This window comes from Camelus bactrianus, chromosome 9 (assembly GCF_048773025.1).
Source record: "Camelus bactrianus isolate YW-2024 breed Bactrian camel chromosome 9, ASM4877302v1, whole genome shotgun sequence".
Classification (NCBI taxonomy): Eukaryota; Metazoa; Chordata; class Mammalia; order Artiodactyla; family Camelidae; genus Camelus; species Camelus bactrianus.
Window position 1 is genome coordinate 57692008 of NC_133547.1, and position 23893 is coordinate 57715900.

The window sequence follows — 23893 nt, forward strand, 5'->3', positions numbered from 1 at the left end:
TGTTGCATATGTATGTGTATTAGTTCTCTATTGCTGCTACAACAAATTACCACAAACTTAGTGGCTTAGGCCATTATTCTGCCTGCACATATGTATTATGTACATTTCTGAATCTGTGTACTATTTCTCAGTGACAAAAGGTTAAAAGTTAAACTGTGATATGTAAATACAAAGGATTCCCATACAACCAGGAAAAAGAACGACCCTTTTTAATTTAGTGTTATGGAATAGTCTGTAAGAAATATTTTTAAAGCTGTGTTAGAACTATTGTATAAGGTACGCTGTCATTTATGTAAAAAGGTGTGAGGGGAAGCATATCTATATGTATTTGATTTTATATGCTCAAAGCGTTAGAGAAAAACGAAAGCAAAGCAAAACAAAACACAACGAGAGAAGGAGCTTTTTCTATCTGCCTAAGAAGTATTTCTCAGTGACCTAAAACCAGGAGGTTTTACCAGCCCTTTGAAGATAATAGTAAGGAATCAGCACCAGCCCTTGAAAAGACACATAGAATTGCATGGAATTTATAGGGAAGATAACATGGAATTATGATGTAAACAAAACCCTTCCCTGGCAATCTTATCTTTAATACACCACTAAGAAAATAAAAAAGAATGTCATGCAGATGGAAAATTACACTATTCAGTTGCCCCAGGGTGTGAATTCTGTGGCAGAATTCAGAATTGCAAAGGAGACAATAGATAAATGCAATTAGTTATGTAACGTTTGGGAACCTCCTGGAGAGCAGCCAACCCCCTGGAAAATGGCCAAGCATGGCATCCCAGGGGAGCTGTCAATGGGAGAGAGGTCCTGCCACCTGTGATGGGTGGGGCCACTGACGCATTTCCAGCTTGTGTCTGAACACTGATGTACCAACATTTCCTCCAGATCCATTAAGAAGTCAGGGGTAGATGATGCTGGTCTGAAGTGTGGAAACACTTATGTCAATCCAGAAGCTCCTAGTCCATCTGTATCCACTCTGGGGCCATCTTGAGAATCCGTGTCCAAGGGCAAAGGAGAGACCAGATCAAACTAGGATTCATTCACTTATTCATTCGTTTCATTTATTTGCTCATTCACTTAATCAATATTTATTGAGTGGCTTATCTTCTAAGTGCTAATAGCATAAGACATAGAGCATGATTTCAATATATAAATATATATTTAAAACAGGTAACTATACTATTTTGCTTAGGGATAAACACATAGGTGGTAAAATTATATATGAAAACAAGAAGATGACCATCATAAAAGTCAAGGTGATGGTTACATCCAAGGAAGGTGGAGGAACACGTGCCTGGGGGAGGTGGAGGCTGGCACAGTCCTGGGTGAGGCAGCCCATTCTTCTGTACCATTCTTTGCCTGCCTGATCCCTTTTGACACAGAGAAAAGTGACTGCATAGATATGGACTGAAAACATGCTGGGTAGAGCAGCACACTGGAATTTTTACACTTGCGGATACTAATAGTTGTGCACTCTTAATAACACCCAAGTCAAAAGTAACTACCACAGCCATATCCCTTGGAGAACTATACATTAAACAGCAGAGGCAAGTAGCACTAGCTACCCTGAAAATTAAAACCCATTTCCTTATTCTTATATATAAATAGAAAACCACAGACCAGAAGACATTGGAAGGAATCCTATGAATGCATGGTATCTGCTACTCTTGAGTTTTTCTGACTAATAAATGTCAGTATTTCTCAGGGCATCCTTATTTAACAGCTTTAAATGGCATTTAATATCATTTTTATTCATGTCTGAGGATGAACTCTTGTTCACAAAAGGAAGAAGAAAGGAACAAAGAGGAAATATCAAATGAACTGCAAAAATAAGTTCAAAATGGCAATAAACACACATCTATCATTAATTACTGTAAATGTTAATGGACTAAATGCTCCAGTCAAAAGACACAGAGTGGCAGACTGGATAATAAAGCAAGAGCCTTCAATATGCTGCATACAAGAGACCCACTTTAGGGAGAAGGACACATATAGATTGAGAGTGAAAGGATGGAAAAGGATATTCCATGCAAATGGAAAAGCCAAAAAAGTAGGTGTTGCAGTACTGATTTCAGACAAAATAGACTTTAAAACAAAGGCCATAAAGAAAGATAAAGAAGGACATTTTATAATGATTAAAGGAGTGATACAAGATGAGGATATTACACTCGTTAATATATATGCACCCAATATAGGAGCACCTAAGTACATAAAACAATTACTAACAGAGATAAAGGGGGATATTGATGGGAATACAATCATAGTCAGAGATTTTAACACTGCATTAACATCACTAGACAGACCTTCCAGACAGAAAATAAACAAGGCAACAGAGAAATTAAATAATACAATAGAAAAATTAGATTTGGTGGATATTTTCAGAGCATTACACCCCCCCCCAAAATAGGATGTACATTCTTTTCAAGTGCACATGGAACATTTTCTAGGATTGATCATGTACTTGGGCACAAAAGAAACCTCAACAATTTTAAGAAGATAGAAATTATCTGAAGCATCTTTACTGACCACAATGCCATGAAACTAGAAATCAACTACAGAGAAATAAAGGAGGACAAAAGGAAAGCATGGAGATTAAACAACATGCTTTGACAACAGATGATCAGTCCTGGAGGTCTAACATTGGACTGTTAAGATTTCCAGAATAAAATGAAAAAGAATGGAGAAAAATATATTTCCCAGGAAAATAAAATTTCCCAGAGCTTAAGTGACACATGAGTCATCAGACTCAAATGGCCCATAGAAAACTGAGGGGGATGAACTTGAAGAATTAACTCTTGGACACAGCTTCATGACATTTCAGACCCCAAGTAGAAAAAGAAAGCCCTAAAAAATACAAGAGAGAAATAACAGGCCACCTATAAAGGAAGAAGAATTAGGTGACCTTCAGACTTCTGGATTTTTACACTGAAGTTGGGACAATGTCTTCAAAGTTCTGAGGAGAAATTATTTTGAACCTAGAATTCCATAGTCAGCTAAAGTGAGGCAGAGTGAGATATTTTCTTGCATTTAAGGATCAAAGTTTCCCTTCTAAATACCCTTTCTGAGGAAGTTACTTGAGCAAAGTGAGAGTGAGAAGATACAATGGAATGCACATGGAAATTTATTCTTTTTAATTCCTAGGTAACCACTGTGCAGGAGGTAACTGATCTAAATTAGAATAAGAAGCTGGTGGGCTCTGAGGAAATATCTTCAAGAAGAACATGAATTCTAAAATTAAACAGGAATGAAGAAATGAGGAATTAGAAACCATGAGTGGAAAAATACCAAAAGTTGTACGAAAGAGTCAAGTCAATTATGAAGTAAGCTAAAACGAGGTATGGTTGTGAGAAATTAGTAGAGTGTAAGCAAAATCTACAATATTCAGAGAGAATCCACAATATTCAGACCTTAGGGACACTCTTTGAGGGATTAAGGGTCAGAACACTCAACCAATGAAGTATAAAATATAACCCCAGAAGACAATTTGGCCCTTCAGTGTACAAAATTTATGTAGATAAAATAGAAGACTTGAAAATGGTAATCAACCATGAAAATAGAAGACTTGAATATGGTAATCAACTATGACAATATAAAGTAGAACGACTCACAGAAGAGGAAGAAATATGGTTGAACAGTTGTAGGCAGGTTAGGGGTCCCAATATCCTTGCACATTGAGAGATATTGTAGAGTTGATGGATCCAAAAATACAGTTTTAAGTATGTAAATAAAAGCTATTTGAGGCTATAAATAACTCATAAAACAAAATAAACATAATAAAAATAATTGGATTACCAGGGGCTAAAGTTGGGGATGGAATTGCCTGCAAAGGGGCATGAGGAAATTTTATGGGGTAATGGAGAGATTCTATACTTGACTTTGGTGGTGGTTACAACACTGTTGAGTTTTGCCAAAATTCACAGAACTATACACAAAAAAGGGTGAATTTCATTGCATATAAATTATAACCCAATATGTCCAAGAAGGGGTAGGGGAGATGGAAGTCAACTAAATCCTTACCTTTCATATTGAGGACTGAAAAGTAATGTGTGAAACTGATAAATCAAAAAATAGCAATAAATAGAATCAGCAAGGGAAATTACCACCACCAGAAACAGCTAAAAGTACTTCTTGGAAGCAGTACTGGAGAAATAGACTATTATTTAGCTTTATAATCTTACTATATATATTTTTTTCACTTAGTTATTGACATCAGCATTTTCTTTAAAATGCTGTCACATTTTTTAAATACAGAAATGTCTCTGGAGTAGTACAAAGAACTTCTATACATCCTTTTCCCAATAACCTCCTTTGTAGCGAAGGATACAAGCTAGGCTCACATGTTGTACTCCCTACCCTCCTTCAATCTGGAGCAGTTCTTCCATCTTTTCTTCTCAACTTTCATGATCTTGATATTTCTGAAGATTACAGGCTGGTCATCTTACTTTGTTCTTCAGTTTGGGTTAGTCTGATGTTTCCTCGTGATGAGACCCAAGTTAGGTATTTTGGTCCTGATATCACTGAAGGGATGCTGTGTTTTCATCCTAATGGGTGATCTACGAGATGATGTTGATTTGCTCTATTACTGCTGGTATTAACTAAGACAACAACTACCAGGTTTCCTCGGTATAAAATTAAATTTCTCTTCTTTATAATCAATAAGTATTTGAGGGAGGATATTTTGAGACTACGTAAAATCCTGTTCCACACCCTACTTTCACCTATTAGTTACTAAGATCCATTGGTGCTCTTAACTGGAATTGGTTATTACTATGATTGCCAAGTGGTACATTTTATTTAGTAGATTCATAAATTCCTATTTATTCAATTGATTATAATCTATTAGTGTCATCATTTTGATTCTCAACTTGTTCCACATTTGGGCAGTAGGAGTCCCTTTGCTGGCTTCTGTGTCATTTTTGACATATCTGTCATTCTTTGAGCATTTCCTTATTTTTCAGCACAAGAGGATGTTCCAGGCTCATCTCGTTCTCTTTCTGCCTCAGTTCTAGCATCAGTCAGTTGCTTCAAGTCTCCGTTTAGTGGAGACTTAGAAACCAAGCTTTAAGCGCTAGCTGTGCTCATTGCTATTAGGAGTGCAAATCTTCCATGACCTCTCAATGGACATAGCTAGGAAATATGTGTATGTATGTACATAAACATATATTTACATATATATTTATAATACTCTGAGTTCATACTTATAACTCCAATTCCATTCCAGTACCAAAGGGCTCATCTTAGGCTTCCTCCTTCCCATATTTGTATCTCCTTCCTCTAAGAGTGAAAAATACTGGCTCTTGTTATCCACAGTATATTTACTTTTTTGCTTAATTACTCTGTATGTATTCATTTTCCTGAAGCCATCAGGTTGCCACCCTACTTGTACCCACTCCCTGTGGCTCTGGCCACTGCCAGGCTCCCTTCTCACTCCACTTGGTATGCATTATTTTGATAAACTTAAAAGGGAAAAATTAAGTAGCCAAATATTGTAAAAAGAACAAAATATAATATTGTGAGAGTTAGTGTCAAGTAATATACTTACTGCTCTAAAAATCAAGGGGTAACCCAGATCCATGGCTTCCCTTCCCTACCCACCTCACTACAATTGTAATATACTTCAAAGTTTGATCTATTCTAGAAAGAAGTAGGAAGTGAATAGCTTGACTCTATTATCCTCCATTGATGTCGAGTACTGCATGCAGCATGCGCATGCGCACGCGCACGCGCACACACACACACACACACACACACACACACACACCCCACCACCACCACCACCACCACTTTATGCTCCAGGCACTTGATAACCTGATTCTACTACAAGGAGCGAGTTTTACCTGCAATGTCACAGTAAACAGTCTGTTGGTAGAGTATGGCTTCCCGAGGGTTAAAGTACACAGTGATTTCAGCTGATGAGTTGGGCCAGACCTCGCCTTCCTAAAAACATGAAAGAATCATTCAAAAACAATATGAAGAAGGGAAGGTACTGCTTTTAATTTTGCTGTTGTTACAACTCCAGGAAATCTGAAGGAAATATGTTTACAATAAATAAAAGAAAGCCCTATTTTACACAACATATAGGAAATCTCTGCTGCTTGAAGCTTCAAAGATCATGTCAGTGAGTTTATGAATACATAATTAGTTACTAAAGGAAACTAGGATGCTTAGGGCATCTTTTCAATTTGTGGATTCAATGAACATTCATTGGATGCCAATGTGTGTCCAGCGCTGGGCTTCAGAGATGAAGAAATGTGTGATCTAAGATTGCATGTATGAAAATGATTACTAATATCTTATGCAGTAAGTGCTGAGCCTTATCTATATAAGGGCCAGAAAGGCCACAGAGAAAGCTAGCTTACTTGATGGAGAAACCACATTCCTACCTTTTGAGTGACAGCATAAGGAAATATTTTTGTTCTGTGAAAACAGCGATAGCCCAAGGCAGAACAATGGCCAGACCAAAACCTGGATCTGACCCAGTGTCAGATTTCTCATTTTACCTCAAATGACTCAAAAGTCATAATAAAAAAACTGAGTTTTGAAAATTGTAATGCAACATGCCACATGTCAGAATCCCCTTGAGATAGTCTTTGAAAAATATTTTTCTACTAACCATGTAACTTCTCAGGGCTGTAAAAGGAGATGCTATAGCACCTGCCTCAAAGGGTTTCCTAAGGGCTGATGAGGTAACGCAGGTCAAACGCTTTGCCCCGTGTTCAATACATAGTAAGAGCTTAGTAAATAACTGTTTGCTATGATTGATGTTATTTTTATGCCACTTGGAAAAACTAAGATGAAAGTATCAGAAAAGTTAGGGAGAAAAAGTATGGTTTTTTCCTATGGTTTTTATAAGTAGGGCCAAGTAAGGCAACAGTGATAAGCACATCCAAAAATCTATAAACAGTCCTACCAACTAAATAGAAAACTAAGGAAAGGCAAGTTCATAAATAATTAGGATCCAGTTTCAGACAGTTCCCCGTGCATGTTTATATCCAGTCTGGGCCAAAATGAATGTAGTGCTGGAATAGAGAATCAAGCAGAGAGCAAAGTAGTTTAAAACGCAGACGTCAAACCAAAGGAGGGAGATAGAAAACTAGAGCTGATTTGGGTTTGCTTATGAAGGTAACAGATTGGTGAGTGTGCTTCCCAGGCAGTGGCCCCCTGATTGCAGGACAATGAAGAGCACAGAGCCTCCAAGAAGCAGCAGTGGGGGCGGTGGGTGTTACATGGGTCCTCTTACAGCCAGATCAGGCCAATAGAATGAAAGCTCCATGAGGATGAGCGCTGTTCCATCTCCAGCACCTAAACCAGAGGTGGCTCATAGTTGGTGTTCAAATTATTTACTGAATCAGCCATATCCACTTAGTTTGTCCACCGTGTAGTTACTGGCAGATGCCTGTTAATCTCTGCACCTATTTATGCCATTTTCTTCTCAACTGGAATCACAAAAGTCATACAATTTTAGAGCTGACACGAACTTTGGAGATCATGCAGGGAATAGGGAAGTCCTGGGCGCTTTCCCTTATCTGGGCATTTCACTGGGGGGCTTTTCCAAACCTTGAAACAGTATCTGTTCCTTTCTGATAAAGGGCAAATGCCTGGCCCATTTTGATTTGTGGGGGTGTTGGTGATATGGAGTGTTAGGAACACTCACGGCCACAATGAGCAGAAAAGCCACGCAAAAGAGGTGGTTCATCCGTTCACTAGTGTATCCATGGGTATTCCGTCTCAGAATGGCTGAAGACCTGGGTTTACTCCTAACCCATGAGACAAATGCATTCCCCTGATGGGTTTAGACTCTGTTGTACTATGTAAGTGTAGAATGGACATAGCTAACCTGTTCCTGTCCAAACTGACTGACTGCAGGGGCCAGCTTAGATCCCCAAAAAACCTCTGCTAGAACAGTCTCACCAGAGTGGTAGGAAATGCTCCAAAAAGGATACACTGGCAGTCAAATAAGCTCAGTACATTTGGGCAAATTCAAGGAACTTATGGTTTGAGGTGGGCTAGACCACTTTCAAAAGCATTATCCAAGCAAGAAAAGTCCAGGGTCCATATGCAGACAAGAAGGCAATGCACTTAAGTTCTATCCCAGAAGCACTCTTGGACATCCTATCATCAAAGAAGTCTGACTGTCAGATTGTTGGTTTGGAAAACGGTAGGTCAGACATACTCCTGAAAGGCAACCAGAATCTCCCAAAGCACTGACATTTGGATATGACTCACGAGCATATTGTGTGACATGGAGGCCCCTGGAGGCTGAGAAGCCCTTTTGCTTGGTGAGCAAAAACCAGTGCCAGGGAATCTGAGTCCACAGGGTTCAGACTGAGTGAAGGGGACTGTGGGTGCAGTGCTTCCTTATCCTGGGCTGCAGCTGTTTTGTTGTGCCTACTACATCTGCTAGTAATTTATAGCTTTTACTGAGCCTCAGGAGATAATTCAAGGACAAATCCTATTTGAAAACCTCTCCTGGGCTTTTATCAGTTAATGTGCATTAAGAAGGCCGAGTGTATCTGTAAAAACAGAAGTGTGATCATTCAGTTTCCTCTCACAGAGGGATGCTTTCAATATTAGGTCATTTGAAAGAGTTTGGAACATGTAGAAGGATACTTTAATTTTTCAGTTGGGATTAAAATAAAAGTTAAAAAGCTTCAATTCCTTTACAACAAAAACTCATTATAGCATTTTCTAGCAAACCACAGAAAGCAAACTCCAGAAACAGGCAATCAGTCTAAAATGACCCCAATTTTACCTATGTATCTTTGATACATTTTATATTACTTTTCCGACACTTCTGAAGTTAACTTCCATGACATTTATGTTTCTGAAAAGAATTTTTCTTTTACTGCTCAGTTCTAAAGTCTCTTCCTGAAAGCCAAAACATTCAGAATGTTCCCTATTGGCTGTGACATCAGTGTCCTTTCTTCCCAGTCCTAGGAAACCAACCCCATCACACAGAAACCCCTGCTGTTCTGCTTTCCTCCCATCTATAACCCCTTTCCCACCTCTGTCCATTTTCCTGCTCCAAAAAAGATACTGAGTACATAGAAGATAATCTGCAAATGATCAATACCTTGTTTGTTAAAAATAATTGCCTTCAGTTTTACTGTAATTATCTTTCTCCTTGGTCTTAGTGCTTTGATTTCCTCTCAGATCTATAAGTGCATTTCACTTATTAATCAAGTGACCAGCTAGAAGGAATTAACTTTGAATTTTCAGGTCTAAAGTTAATTCCCATATTTGCAGTTTTTGCCCCAATATTAAATATCTCTGCATATGGAAATTCATGTTTCCTTCTGGTACAAGAACAACCAAGTGGCTTGACAGGAACAGTTGTGAGACTTTCTGAAAGCTGTCTATGAACATACTGCCACTGGTTCATGATAGGTGATTAATAAGATCATGAGAAAAGTGTCCCATTAAAATAATCTCCTTAAAAATTGTACCAGCAATGATTAAAGAGGCTCTTTAAATATCTCCCTTGAAAATCTTTAAATAAAAATGAAATATTTTAAAAATCACCTTTCTTCCCTCCCTCCTTTATTACACATCTTCTTCCTTCCTTCTTTCTAGTGAAGAATTATTTCTTGAAAATTTTGCAAAATCAAAACCTAAAGTACAAGAACAGAGGGTCATCTATACAGAGGGTTGGTTTGATTTACTTGGTTTATCTGGAAAGTAGTTGACAATATGACTCAATGTCTAAATTTATCATATAAAAAAACTGCATTTTAATTCCCAATTTACATTTAGAAGAGTAAATTCAAACATTTGCCCATTCAAATGTTATCCTTTCCAATCATAGTCTCTAATCTGACAAGAGATTGAATTGTATCTAACTCTAAATCATAATATTCGCAACCATTAATTGAGAACTCATACTCCTAGCACTGTGTCGAGTGCTGTTATACATTATCTAATTCAATCTTTACAACCTTGTGAGGTAGTATTAGTCCCATTTCAAAGATGAGAAAACCAAGCCAAGAAGAAGTATCTCACCCAAGGCTATATTAATAGTAAGTGGCAGAAGCTGGGATTCTATAATACTATTTGCTTTAACTTCCTGAATCCCACTGCAACTATACAAAATGTCAGGTCTCGCCTTTTTCATATTATTTAGAAAGTGCCAGAAGAAATTTTAAAACGCTACAGCTGACAATCGCTTAATTAAAGCCAGCATGGCCTGGTGTTCCTGCATAATCATATGTTCAGGTACCTTGGAAGGTGACTCACAGGAGGTTCTTATGGATGACATAGTCAATATTAGCATGCTGCTGCTCTTAAGAAATGCATGGGTAGATCTTTATCAAGCTATCCTGGTTAGGTCAGGGTACAGTCAGGTCAGAACAAGGTCAGTGAATGATGACTTCAAGAGCAGCTATAATGTGTAATGAATTCCATCATGTTCCACCAAAATGAAAATATTCTTGACTACCTAGACAAATATTTTCAGTTATCGTATTTCAGAAAAATTTAAAGAATTTTTTTGGGAAGTAAAAATATCCTATTAAAGTCAAATTTCCAGCTATCAATTAGAGGGGGAAAACAGTATGGATTAGAAGCTGTAATCTGTGTAACTATGCACAGTTGCTCTTTTAGAATCTTCCTAAAGGAGGTTTAGGAGTAACCTAAACCTAGGAGAAACCGTGGATCTTTTTATGGTCACTTAGGGCAAACAGAAGTGTCTCAAAGAGAAATAGGGAAAAAATAGAAGCTAAAAAATTGAAGGTAAACTATCCTAATTATCAGTGAGAGAGAAGACTGAATTGGCACATGAAAGGAGATTTTTCTATTCCATTATATCTCCTAGGACAGGAAACTGAATTTAGTAAAGTTTTGATTCTCAAAATAATGACCAGAAAAGTTTTAAGAGAAGGGTTTAAAATTTGGTCATTTGTCAGAGAAAATTTCACAAAAGGTGTGTTCATTCTTGGGTGAGATACTCTAACCGCTACATGGTGAAAATTCCAGTCGGGTTTTGCAGAGCTGAGTCAGTTGTGTGTGATGTTCACGCCTTTCTCTGTAGAGAATAGACTCACATCTCTTCCAACAAGGAGGAGTGTTAATTTATTTAACAAGCCATGAGGAAACTTGCTGTTTCTAAGACTTCCTTAGGCCTCCCTCGACCTCCAATACAATAGTGAATATACCAGCACAACTGGAAAAGGTTTGGCTGAGCACAAAGAACTGAGAGGACGAACAATAATAAAGGGAGGGTGAAGGGATGGGAAAACCGCACTGATGGAAGAGCTGTGACTTGTCAGGGACAGTGCGCTCTCAGCAGATCCCTGTCCTCCTTGCTTCTTTCTGGTGTCCATTTCCAAGGAGTCAGCGCCCACACCTTTGCAATGTGACTCACGGCTAATGGTACGAGAGGTGGAAAAGTGTGCAGTAAAAAGCTAGCTTCTTCCTCTTTGGTAGCCATCTGGGCTCCTACCCAACCTGGTTCTGCTGAGCTCACATGCTGTGCCAACTTGGGAAAAATAAAGTAAACTAAATTTGAGCTGTGCTTTCAAAGTCTAAATTGCTGAACCATGTGTTTTCTGTAGGCTTAGGTGACAACAAAGTATGGTTTACTATTACTTACATGGTAATAAAGAAATTATCAAGTTTCTCTCCCTTTTTAAGACTTAGTTAAATTAAGCTGAAGCTTCCCTAGGGATATGGGATGAAATTTTCTTTGATGAAAAAAACATTTGTTGTTAGAAGGAGAAATGTCTTCCTGGCTCACTAATGTCAGCCAATCAGCTAAGGCTAGTTTGAGTAAGTATCTTTAATGTCTCAGATCTTTCTTTTTGAGAGAATATCAAGTGTCCAATATTCAGAAAATCACTGCATCTTAAAAGTGTGACCTGAGCCAGCCATATCAAAGTTCAGAAACAAGACCAGCACATCTGTGCAGTGATTTCTCAGAGGGCTCCTAGATGCCCATGGAAATCAAAAGCTTATTTCTCTCTTTTAGCCCAGTGGTATTGTTCTGCCTCTCAATTCTCAGAACTGTGTTTTTTGTCTTTGAATCTCTCTCACTCAAGGTACCCAAGAGACCTAAGCAGAGGAAATAACAGAATGAGACTGTCAAAATTCTGTACAGCCAGAGTCCATCTAGTAAAATAGAATACTATATTTCTGAAAGTAGTCAATTCCACTTGTTTTACTGGAAGGTACAAAACATGCATAACAGACTCGATTTTGCAATTGTTTTCAAAGGGGGAAGAAACCTATATGGACGCAGGTGCCTTGAGAAATGATCAGTATTCTATAGAACCCAGTGCTTTCCCTAGGTAAGGAATAAATAGGAAACTTTAGGTTAATTACATTAATATTTTAAGAAATTATCAAAAGAGTTGACATGAGGAATTTGATATAAATAGTAGTAATATATCACATGCTCTAATGACTAGAACAACAATTACGGTTACTATTAAAATATCAAAAAATTACCAAGTAAAGCTGAAAATAATTCCTTCCAGCCCATTTTCCGTTATGTGCCCAGGACTGCCTTCTCCCTGTGGTCACTCTGGGTCTTTCCCCACTTCTTTTCTCCACCAGTGAACATGTCTGGGGTCTCTCAAAAGAAAAACTTCCACTTCTGTACACCTTGATCGCATCAGTACCAAAAATGCCCCAGCATAATTCCTCTAGGTTCTGGCAACAGACACTATGGCAAGAGGATGTAATAAGCATGATAAAAAGAAAGTGAGACAGTGGAACTAACCAGGGGCCAAGTAGTAAACAGGTGGTAGAACAGAGAAAGAACTTGCAGTTCTAGAATTTTGCATCAGTCATTCTTATAGCATGGAATCAAACTGCTTCTCACATGATCATATAAATAAAATTTGATTTAAATTCAAACCCATCACCACCTGTTGGCAATTTAGGGACAGTGACTGATCTCTTAACCTTGGATCGACTTGCTTTAAATTGAGACCCTAAAATAGAAACAATGTTGCCATAAAACACTCAATATGCAGAGAACATATAAGGGCTAAACTAACCTTCCTTTTAGCTGATGTATTTAAAGAACCAGATATATAAACATGGATCTGAGAAAAATAAGCATATGATTTCTTATTTCTTTTCAGACTCTAAGGTAACATGGGTTTTGGGGTGTTTTTTGTTTGTTTGTTTTTGGGTTTTTTGGTTTTGGTTTACTTTTTAAGTTTACCTCATTTGAAGACAATGTCCTTCCTTGGTAGACACAGGGCTGAAAAGCCCATCAGAAAGCAAGGTAGTCTCTAAACCCTTGCATCCATCTTTAATTTTATTTTTATTTTTTGAACAGGACATCAATTAGAGATTGATTGTTAGATCAGTAGGTGACACTGCTTGTTTTTAATCATCTCAGCTTCTACCATGACCTCAGCTCACATCAAGAAGCTAATTAAAACGAATCACATCCTAATAAAAAAAACTAATTGCTGATGCACAGCCCAACTGTCATAAATAGTAGCCATTTGGCATAACTGATCAGAAGACCCTTCAGTAGAAAATGGTGAACAAGGGATAATAGGGTAGAAAGACATGTGGAATAGGCTGGTGAGCTGTCCACTGGCTGGTTCTCCTTGGCTATCCTTCTCTGAGAATTTACAGACTCTCTTCTCTTTGCAGGACCTTTAAAGGTAAGTACCTGAGGGCTGTCTTGGATCCTCTGCAACTTTCCTTCTTTATTCTGCAATTTGAATTTCCATCTGCTTTTCATGCCTTCTGTGAAGACCTCTAACGGATACTCACAAATCCTGCCTCCAGTCCTGATTCCCATCCTACAAATTAAGTACTGCATTTCCAAAATTATCTGGACACCTAGTGTCACCTTAGACTCAACATATTCAGAACCAAACTTATCATCCTTAATTGATTTCCATTTGTTCGTTTATTCGTTCCTTCCCTCCTCCAACCATTAATTGGCACTTTGCTAGGCCTGGGGTACAGACAAGGGTATGGCACCCCCTTGACGTCAAGGAGCTCAGAATCTGTTCCCAATTGGAGAATCATAACCTACTAATCAAAAAGGATCACCATGCCCTACCTCAATATTGTTATTTTGTGTATAAGACAACTGATGCCAAGGGAGATCACATGGTTTGTTTAAGGTCACATTTGCCATTGGCACAGCTAGGAGCTAAACCCAGGACTCCTGACTTGCTAATTTATGTCAAAGACATCATAATTCTCCTACTCACTCTAGTTCAGATCTGAGAAGACATGTGATTCCTCACCATGTCTCATTCTCAATGGCCTGTCAAACAAAAACCAGTTCTCTTTCTTTTGAACCTCTCTCACAGCTGCCATTTCCCTTTGCTTTCTGACCATCACCAGGCTGTTCCAGGTCAGCATCACCCTCACTCTCACACACCACTCTGATCTTGCCTGCAGAGACATTCAGTTTCCCTGAAGCTCCTTGCACTAGTGAATTTCTCCTGCCTGACCTGTATCACCCAATCCACCCTCTATCCATCCTCCTCCAATTTGATCCACAAGTGGATGCCAGGATAATCTTCCTAGAACATGTGGAACACACCATGTTCCTGTTCAAACCTAGCAGTGAGCCTCAGATACCCTCAGCACCAGTTACTAGACTGAGATCTGTGGAACAATGACTCTGATGGATGCTGGGTGGGAAAAGGGGTTTCTGGTGATGGGGAAGTACTGCTTATACTCTTTCCTTGGAGAATCATCTGTTCTTGAACCAGTATTTCCCAAACTTAATTTGACGGTAAAACTCCCTTTTTGCAAAAAACACATACTACCACCCCTCAGATTCACACAAACACCCTGTGGGAGACAGCAGGCTCCAGCACAACAGGTTGCCCAGGAAGCCCAGATATGCCTACTCTCCTCCTCAGTCTCATTTCTTATATGATCCATGACCAGCTGCTCCAGAAAAACTGATCATTTCATTGTTATTTAATATGCTATGCACCTAACAGTTTCCCCTTTCTTTGTTTTCATAATTTCTCCAATGGAAACATTCTCCTTCCTTTCCAATGAATTAAGTCTTACCCTTCCTCCAATATTCAGTTCAGATCTCATCTCTTCTATAAATCCTTTCCCAACTATCTCATCCAAAATTACTGTAGTATTTGTTTACCTGTATCAGAAAACCAAAATCTCAACAGTGGAAAAAACCCACAGTTCACGTTTGAGTCAAGAAGCTAACAAAATGACAGAATTTTCCCATCAAATACATGCCAAAGTAATTCACAAGGTACAATTATATTACACTCACAAGAACTGTATTTCTATAAAACTATCAGGATAGTTAAGCAGGGAAAAAAGGAATTTTAACATCAATAAGTAAATCACCATAACTAACAGAGTTCTGCTGTTTTGACCAGAATAACAAGGAAGGAAAGACACTAGGAAAGGGAAACATTAGGAAAAGTTCATGCCTTCATTTTCATTTTGCAAAAATTGTCAAGAACCAGCTAATGAATACTATCATGAGAAGAAAACCTGAATACTGTCAGAAAAGACAAAATCATTACAGATGCCATTAACACCACTTATACTCTTAGCAAATATTGTCCCCCTTCCTGGTGATTTTTTTTTCATACAATGAAAACAAAATCAGTCTCATTTATTTAAAAGGTATAATTTCAGTGTATCACTATTTTAAAAGATGTTTTTCTTCCTTATGGTGAAAAGATGCTTTGTGATAAGAATGCCCAATTTAGTTCCTATCTAGAATTCAAAAGTAATCATATTAAATGCCACATTTTAACACACACATATATCTGCATCAAGAAGCTTCGGGTTTCAGGGATGAGAAGAAAATCTGAGGTAAGCCTAATCTTTCTACTTCTGAATTGGAAATATACAAGACTTACCTGCTGTTCTCCCACCTCCTCCCAGAGGCCACCCACTCCCAGAAGGCTATGAGAAAAGGACAGCAGTCATCAGCCTGGATTCTCCAGTACTAGCTGGGAAGAATCTTGGGCTGTCTACACTGGGGACCTTATCAGTCATGTCTAAGATTGCCATGATTGATTGCTCCTCTATGCCTCTGCCCTACTTAGCAACTTGCTTGCTTGGACTTATAATGCCTTCATGACCTTTTCAACCTCTTTGGGCTTCAGTTACTTTTATAGGGACATGTCCTGTCTTTCCAAGACTATGTATTCACCTTGATTTAACCTCTTTCTGGTCTAACCCATTATATATAAAGATCCCTTTGCTCAACTGAGCCCCGAACAGTCTTTTGACATGAGAGAAGATTCAGCCTCAAACCACATCTCCAACTATGTTTTCTTACATGAATCCCTTACTTCAAGCAAATGGATCCATTCATGGAATCTTGAATGAATCACGCCATGTACACTCCCAATTTTGTTTTCTAAAAGTTCTATCCTGCAAGACCCAAGTCAAGGCTCTGCTCTCAAAAAGTCTACTCTGACTCCTTAGCCTATGATAATCACCTCAGCCTCTGAACTATTGTCCTGTCTTTACCAATGATTCACACAGCAATTCTCACTAAATATTAGTTTCAAAGGATATCTCCAACAGGACGGCTCCCTCTTAGAGATTTATAATGCACATTATCACATTAAAGACTTTTAGAAGTCTTACACCAAAGAAACCCTTCACACAATATTGAACCTAGTATTTCTCAAACTTATTTAGCCATGGAATCCCTTTTCTGTGTTATAGCCTCTTATAATACTTTGGAAGTGCAGACTTAAGGAAAACTGGTCTACACAGTGGTACTTCTCACAAATGACTTTGTATTCTAATGTGTCCTTGGCTCATGTCCTCTCTCCAACTGGTTTAAATGGTAACAATCCAGCAGCTCTAACTAGCTGTGGGCTTTCTCAATTCTTATTACTGTCTTTATCCTTACATCACTCTATGCTTGCTAAGATAATGTACAGTGCCTAGCACATAGTAAACAGAGAAGATGCTGGCTACCTTCATTTTGAGGCAGTGGGGCAGAATGGTCAAGACTTGGTCTGTGAAACGACCACCTAAATACATAAAGCAAATATTAACAGACATAAAGGGAGGAACTGACAATAACACAACAACAGAAGGAGATTTTAACACCCCACTTACATCAATGAACAGATCATCCAGACAGCAGATCAATAAGGAAACAGTGGCCTTAAATGACATACTAGATCACTGGACTTAATATATATATCTACAGGATATTCCATTCAAAAACAGCAGAATACACATTCTTTTCAAGAGTACATGGAATATTCTCCAGAAGAGATCACATGCTAAGCCACAAAAAGAGTCTCAGCAAACTGAAGAGCTAGAAATTACATCAAGCATCTTTTCCAACTGCAACAATATGAAACTTGAAATCAATTACAGGAAGAAAAATGGCAAAAACAAACACATGGGTCGGACGGAGAAGATGGCGGAGTAGAAGGACGCTGGCAGGTCACCCTCTCCCACAAATACACCAAGACCCACATCTACAGACCCACTCAGCCAACCAGAGCACCTGTGGAACTCCAACAGAACATCGCCCTCTTCAAAAGATAAAGACGCCAAAAATCTGGTAGGAGAAAAGGAAAAAAGAAAGAATAAAAGGCAAAGCAGCGCGGGACGGGTCCCGCGGGGAGGGAGCGGCAAAGGAGGACTGGCGCTCGCTCGCTGGGTCTCCCCTCTCCAACTGAGAGGCCAGCGGGACGGAGGGGGAGCCTCCGAGGCTTGGATCTGTACAGAGCAGCCCTTGACTGACAGAACTAAGTTAAACGGGCACAGAGCGTCCCCCCGACACCCAGCCTGAGACGCGGGCCGGCAGCGGAGGGCAGGGCCAGGCTGCACAAGCCGGGCGGAGGATGGAAGTGGCTGCACAGAGGCAGCCCCGGGGGAACGCAAGGGGCTGCGCGCCGCGGCTGTGGGTGCACAGGGCAGAACAACCTGGGCCCTCCATAAAACAGCAAGGTTGATGTGCTCTCGGGGGAAGGGTGCACACCCCCATCTCTGAAAACCCGCGGAAAGTTTTTGGGGGAAGAGAGGCGGGGCTCAGGCACAGCCGCCATAACCTCCGCGCTGAGCACTCAGGCGGGGGCGGGGGCGAAACCTGCATCCGCACCGAAGGGCTTAGCAGCCTCAAAGGCCAGGCTGAGACTGGCCTGCAGCCCGGGGCAGATAGGATCCTTCCATCCATGTCCCTCAGAGAACTTGCTCCACAAAGACAAACAAGGAGCTGGGTTTTGGCTCGGAGCAGGGACAGGGCTGTCCCTCGGTCTTTCCCGAGCCCACCTACGGAGCGCCGACCAGGGCGGAGCGGCAGCCGCACAGAGAGCGGAACTACCGGCGGCGCAGGTAGAGGGAGAGCGGCCCCCCCCCCCACCTTTCGGGCAGGAACACAGCCCCTGACCGAGGTGCTGGGAAGGGGCACAACCCGCCCTCCTACCTGGCCAGTCTGCAACATCTGACTGCGGCATCCGGAGGGGCAGCGACCCGCCCGCCCACAGCAGAGAGCTGCACCTGACCCAGTATTAGGAGGAGGCGCGCACTGCTTGCCGACAGGTGCTGGGAGCAGCACAGAGAGGGCGCCAATGTAGGGCCTCTGAAAACAGCAAGCTGAGCTTCCAAAACAGGACAAAGACAGAAAGACTTCACATTAAAAGCACACAGACTCCAGGAGAACACCAACAACCCCCCCCTTTTTTTTTAAATCTGTTTTTACCTGTTCAATTTTCTATTACTCTCTTAATCTTTACTTCTTAATTCATTTCTATTTCTCTTGGGTTTTGATGTCCTGCTATTGATTAGATACAGGTTTCAAATACATCTATTCATCTCCCCCCCCTTTTTTGTAAAGGTTTCAAAAGGACGTCTCAACCCGATTAATACTCTGCTTCAACTCACTCTTCTATTATTCATTATACACTGTTTTCATACCCTCTTTCTCCCTTCTTTTAAAATTCTTTCTCTCTCTCTCTTATTTTTTTTCTTTTTTTCCCTAAGTTCTATTCCTAAATAGGCATCAGATAGATAAAATCCTTAAGGACCAAAATAAACAACTGATACTCCATAAACCACAGTGCCAAAGAGGTATGAGCAAGATGAAGCAGAAAAACCTTTCCCAATTAAAAGAACAAGAGAAATCCCCTGAAAGAAAGATCAACGAAATAGACATCAATAGCCTACTAGATCAAGATTTCAAAAAAGGAGTGATCGAATTGCTGAAGGAATTAAAAGAGATAGTGTTTAGAGATATAAAATATGTCAAAAATGAAATTGAAGCTATAAAGAAGAGCCAAGTAGAATGGGTAAACTCATTGACAGAGATGAGGAATGATCTAACAGCTGTGCAAAGCCGACTAGATAACGCAGAGGAACGAATTAGTTATCTAGAAGACAGGGCAATAGAAAGCACCCATTCAGAAGAACTACAAGAGAAGCAAATAAAAAATAATAAAAATAGCATAAGGGACCTATGGGATAATATAAAGCGTCCCAATCTTCGCATAATAGGGGTCCCAGAAGGAGAAGAAAGATCAAAGGGGATTGAAAAGGTTTTTGAAGAAATCATGACTGAAAACTTCCCAAACTTAAAGAAGGAATCAGATATCCAAGTACAGGAAGCTCAGAGGGTCCCAAACAGGAAGAACCCAAATAGACCCACACCAAGACATATAATCAAGATGGCCAGAGTCAAGGATAAAGAAATGATTCTAAAGGCAGCAAGAGAAAAGCAAAGAGTAAGTTACAAGGGAACCCCCATAAGGCTCTCAGCTGATTTCTCTACACAAACACTACAGGCCAGAAGGGAGTGGCAAGACATATTCAAAGCCCTGAATGAAAAAAAGATGCAGCCTAGGATCCTTTATCCAGCAAGGCTATCCTTGAGGATAGAAGGAGAAATAAAGAGTTTCACAGACAAAAAAAAAAAAAAGCTGCAGGAGTTTAGCAACACTAAACCCATGCTAAAAGAAATATTGAAAGGGCTATTCTAAATAGAAAAGCAGCAGGATGCTACAGAAATGAGAAACACACAACTGGAAAGGTGATAACTCATGAATTACAAATAAAGTAAACATGAAACTATAAAAGAAGACATACAAATCACTGAGAGTGGGAGAGGGAGGCAGGGAAATATAGAATATTTTTTTTTCTTTTTTTAAATTTTTTTAACAGTAGGATGGGTTTGATATCATGTTACTATCAGTTTAATAAAAACAGTTATAGTAATGGGTTGACAGATTTACAAAAAAGGGTAACCACAAGCCAAAAATTTACAAAGGAGTCACAAAAATTAAATAAAATCCATGATAATACAAAGGAAAGTTACCAAACCACAAAAGGAAGAAGAAAGGAACAAAGAGGATATACCAATTCAACTGCAAAGATAAGTTCAAAATGGCAATAAACACACATCTATCATTAATTACTGTAAATGTTAATGGACTAAATGCTCCAGTCAAAAGACACAGAGTGGCAGACTGGATAATAAAGCAAGAACCTTCAATATGCTGCATACAAGAGACCCACTTTAGGGAGAAGGACACATATAGATTGAGAGTGAAAGGATGGAAAAGGATATTCCATGCAAATGGAAAAGCCAAAAAAGCAGGTGTTGCAGTACTGATTTCAGACAAAATAGTCTTTAAAACAAAGGCCATAAAGAAAGATAAAGAAGGACATTTTATAATGATTAAAGGAGTGATACAAGATGAGGATATTACACTCGTTAATATATATGCACCCAATATAGGAGCACCTAAGTACATACAAGAATTACTAACAGAGATAAAGGGGGATATTGATGGGAATACAATCATAGTTGGAGATTTTAACACTGCATTAACATCACTAGACATATCTTCCAGACAGAAAATAAACAAGGCAACAGAGAAATTAAATACTACAATAGAAAAACTAGATTTGGTGGATATTTTCAGAGCATTACACCCCCAAAAAATAGGATATACATTCTTTTCAAGTGCACATGGAACATTTTCTAGGATTGATCATGTACTTGGGCACAAAAGAAACCTCAACAATTTTAAGAAGATAGAAATTATCTCAAGCATCTTTACTGACCACAATGCCATGAAACTGGAAATCAACAACAGAGAAACAAAGGAGAAAAAAAGGAAAGCATGGAGATTAAGCAATATGTTATTGAACAAACAATGGATCAATGAGGAAATCAAAGCTGAAATTAAAAAATACCTTGAGACAAATGATAATGAAAGCACAACCACTCAAAACCTCTGGGACACAGCAAAGGCAGTGCTAAGAGGGAAGTTTATAGCGATACAGGCCTTCCTCAAAAAAGAAGAACAATCTCAAATAAACAATTTAACCCACCACCTGAATGAATTAGAAAAAGAAGAACAAAAAGCCCCAAAAAGCAGCAGAAGGAAGGAAATAATAAAGATCAGAGAGGAATTAAATACAATAGAGATTAACAAAACCATAGAAAAAATCAACCAAACCAAAAGCTGGTTTTTTGAAAAAGTAAATAAAATCGACAAACCTCTGGCCAAACTCACAAAGAAGAAAAAAGAGAGAGCACAAATTAGCAAAATAAGAAAGGAAAATGGAGAAATTACAACAAACAAAATAGAAATACAGAATATCATACGAGAATATTATGAAAAACTATATGGAACCAAACTGGATAACCTAGAGGAGATGGACAAGTTTCTGGAAACATACTGTCCACCAAAACTGAATCAAGAAGAATCTGAACACTTGAACAATCCGATCACTAGAAAGGAAATAGAAATAGCAATTAAAAACCTCCCTACAAATAAAAGTCCAGGACCGGACGGCTTCACCGGGGAATTCTACCAAACATACAAAGAACTCATACCAGTCCTTCTCAAACTCTTCCAGAAGATTGAAAAGGAGGGAATACTCCCAAACTCATTCTATGAAGCCACCATCACCCTGATACCAAAATCAGGCAAAGACACTACAAAAAAAGAGAATTATAGGCCAATATCACTGATGAACATAGACGCCAAAATCCTCACCAAAATTTTAGCAAATAGAATCCAACAACACATAAAAAAGATTATACATCATGACCAAGTGGGGTTCATCCCAGGGACACAAGGCTGGTTCAACATACGCAAATCAATCAGTGTAATACATCACATCAACAAGAGAATGGACAAAAACCACATGATCATCTCAATCGATGCAGAAAAAGCATTTGACAAAATTCAACACCCATTTATGATAAAAACTCTCGCCAAAGTGGGTATAGAGGGAACATATCTCAACATAATAAAAGCTATATATGACAAACCTACAGCCAGCATAGTACTCAACGGTGAAAAACTCAAAAGCTTCCCACTAAAATCTGGGACAAGACAAGGATGCCCACTATCACCACTCCTATTCAACATAGTCCTGGAAGTCCTAGCCACAGCAGTCAGGCAAGAGAAAGAAATAAAAGGGATCCAAATTGGAAAAGAAGAGGTAAAAGTGTCATTATATGCTGATGACATGTTACTATATATAGAAAACCCTAAAAGGTCCACACAAAAGCTACTAGAGCTGATTGAAGAATTCAGCAAGGTAGCAGGTTACAAAATTAACGTTCAAAAATCAGTTGCATTTCTTTACACTAACGATAAATCAACAGAAGAAGAAAGTAAAGAAACAATCCCCTTTAAAATAGCACCCAAAGTAATAAAATATCTGGGAATAAATCTAACCAAGGAGGTGAAAGAATTATACACAGAAAACTATAAACCATTGATGAAGGAAATTAAAGAAGACTTTAAAAAATGGAAAGATATTCCATGCTCTTGGATTGGAAGAATCAATATTGTTAAAATGGTCCCACTACCCAAGGCAATCTACAGATTTAATGCAATCCCTATCCAATTACCCAGGATATATTTCACAGAACTAGAAAAAATCATAATAAAATTCATATGGAACCATCAAAGACCTAGAATTGCCAAAGCATTACTGAAGAGAAAGAAAGAGGCTGGAGGAATAACTCTCCCAGACTTCAGACAATACTATAGAGCTACAGTCATCAAGACAGCATGGTATTGGTACCAAAACAGACATATAAACCAATGGAACAGAATAGAGAGCCCAGAAATGAACCCACAAACTTTTGGTCAACTCATCTTTGACAAAGGAGGCAAGAATATACATTGGAATAAAGACAGTCTCTTCAGCAAATGGTGTTGGGAAAACTGGACAGCAGCATGTAAAACAATGAAGCTAGAACACTCCCTTACACCATATACAAAAATCAACTCAAAATGGATTAAAGACTTAAACATAAGACAAGATACAATAAACCTCCTAGAGGAAAACATAGAAACAAAACATTATCTGACATACATTTCAAAAATTTTCTCCTAGAAGAAATAAAAGCAAGAATAAACAAATGGGACCTAATGAAACTTACAAGCTTCTGCACAGCAAAGGAAACCAGAAGTAAAACAAGAAGAAAACCTATGGAATGGGAGAAAATTTTTGCAAGTGAAACCGACAAAGGCTTGATCTCCAGAATATATAAGTAGCTCATACGACTCAATAAGAAAAAAATAAACAACCCAATCCAAAAATGGGCAGAAGACCTAAACAAGCAATTCTCCAAGGAAGACATACAAATGATCAAAAAGCACATGAAAAAATGCTCAATATCACTAATTATCAGAGAAATGCAAATCAAAACTACAATGAGGTATCACCTCACACCAGTCAGAATGGCCGTCATTCAAAAATCCACAAATGACAAATGCTGGAGAGGCTGTGGAGAAGGGGGAACCCTCCTACACTGCTGGTGGGAATGCAGTTTGGTGCAGCCACTATGGAAAACAGTGTGGAGATTCCTCAAAAGACTAGGAATAGACTTACCATATGACCCAGGAATCCCACTCCTGGGCTTGTATCCAGAAGGAAATCTACTTCAGGATGACACCTGCACCCCAATGTTCATAGCAGC

At 39.0% G+C, this 23893-nt stretch overlaps 1 protein-coding gene across 6 annotated transcripts in view; it reads right to left on the bottom strand.

Annotated features, from left to right (window-relative positions):
- HYDIN (HYDIN axonemal central pair apparatus protein) overlaps window positions 1-23893 on the bottom strand; it is a 381838-nt gene that overhangs the window by 219371 nt on the left and 138574 nt on the right. For all 6 annotated transcript variants that reach the window (XM_074370458.1, XM_074370459.1, XM_074370460.1 and 3 more), the window contains exon 11: window positions 5841-5940. In XM_074370458.1, the coding sequence (XP_074226559.1) occupies window positions 5841-5940 (100 nt within the window). The remainder of the gene's footprint in view (window positions 1-5840; window positions 5941-23893) is intronic.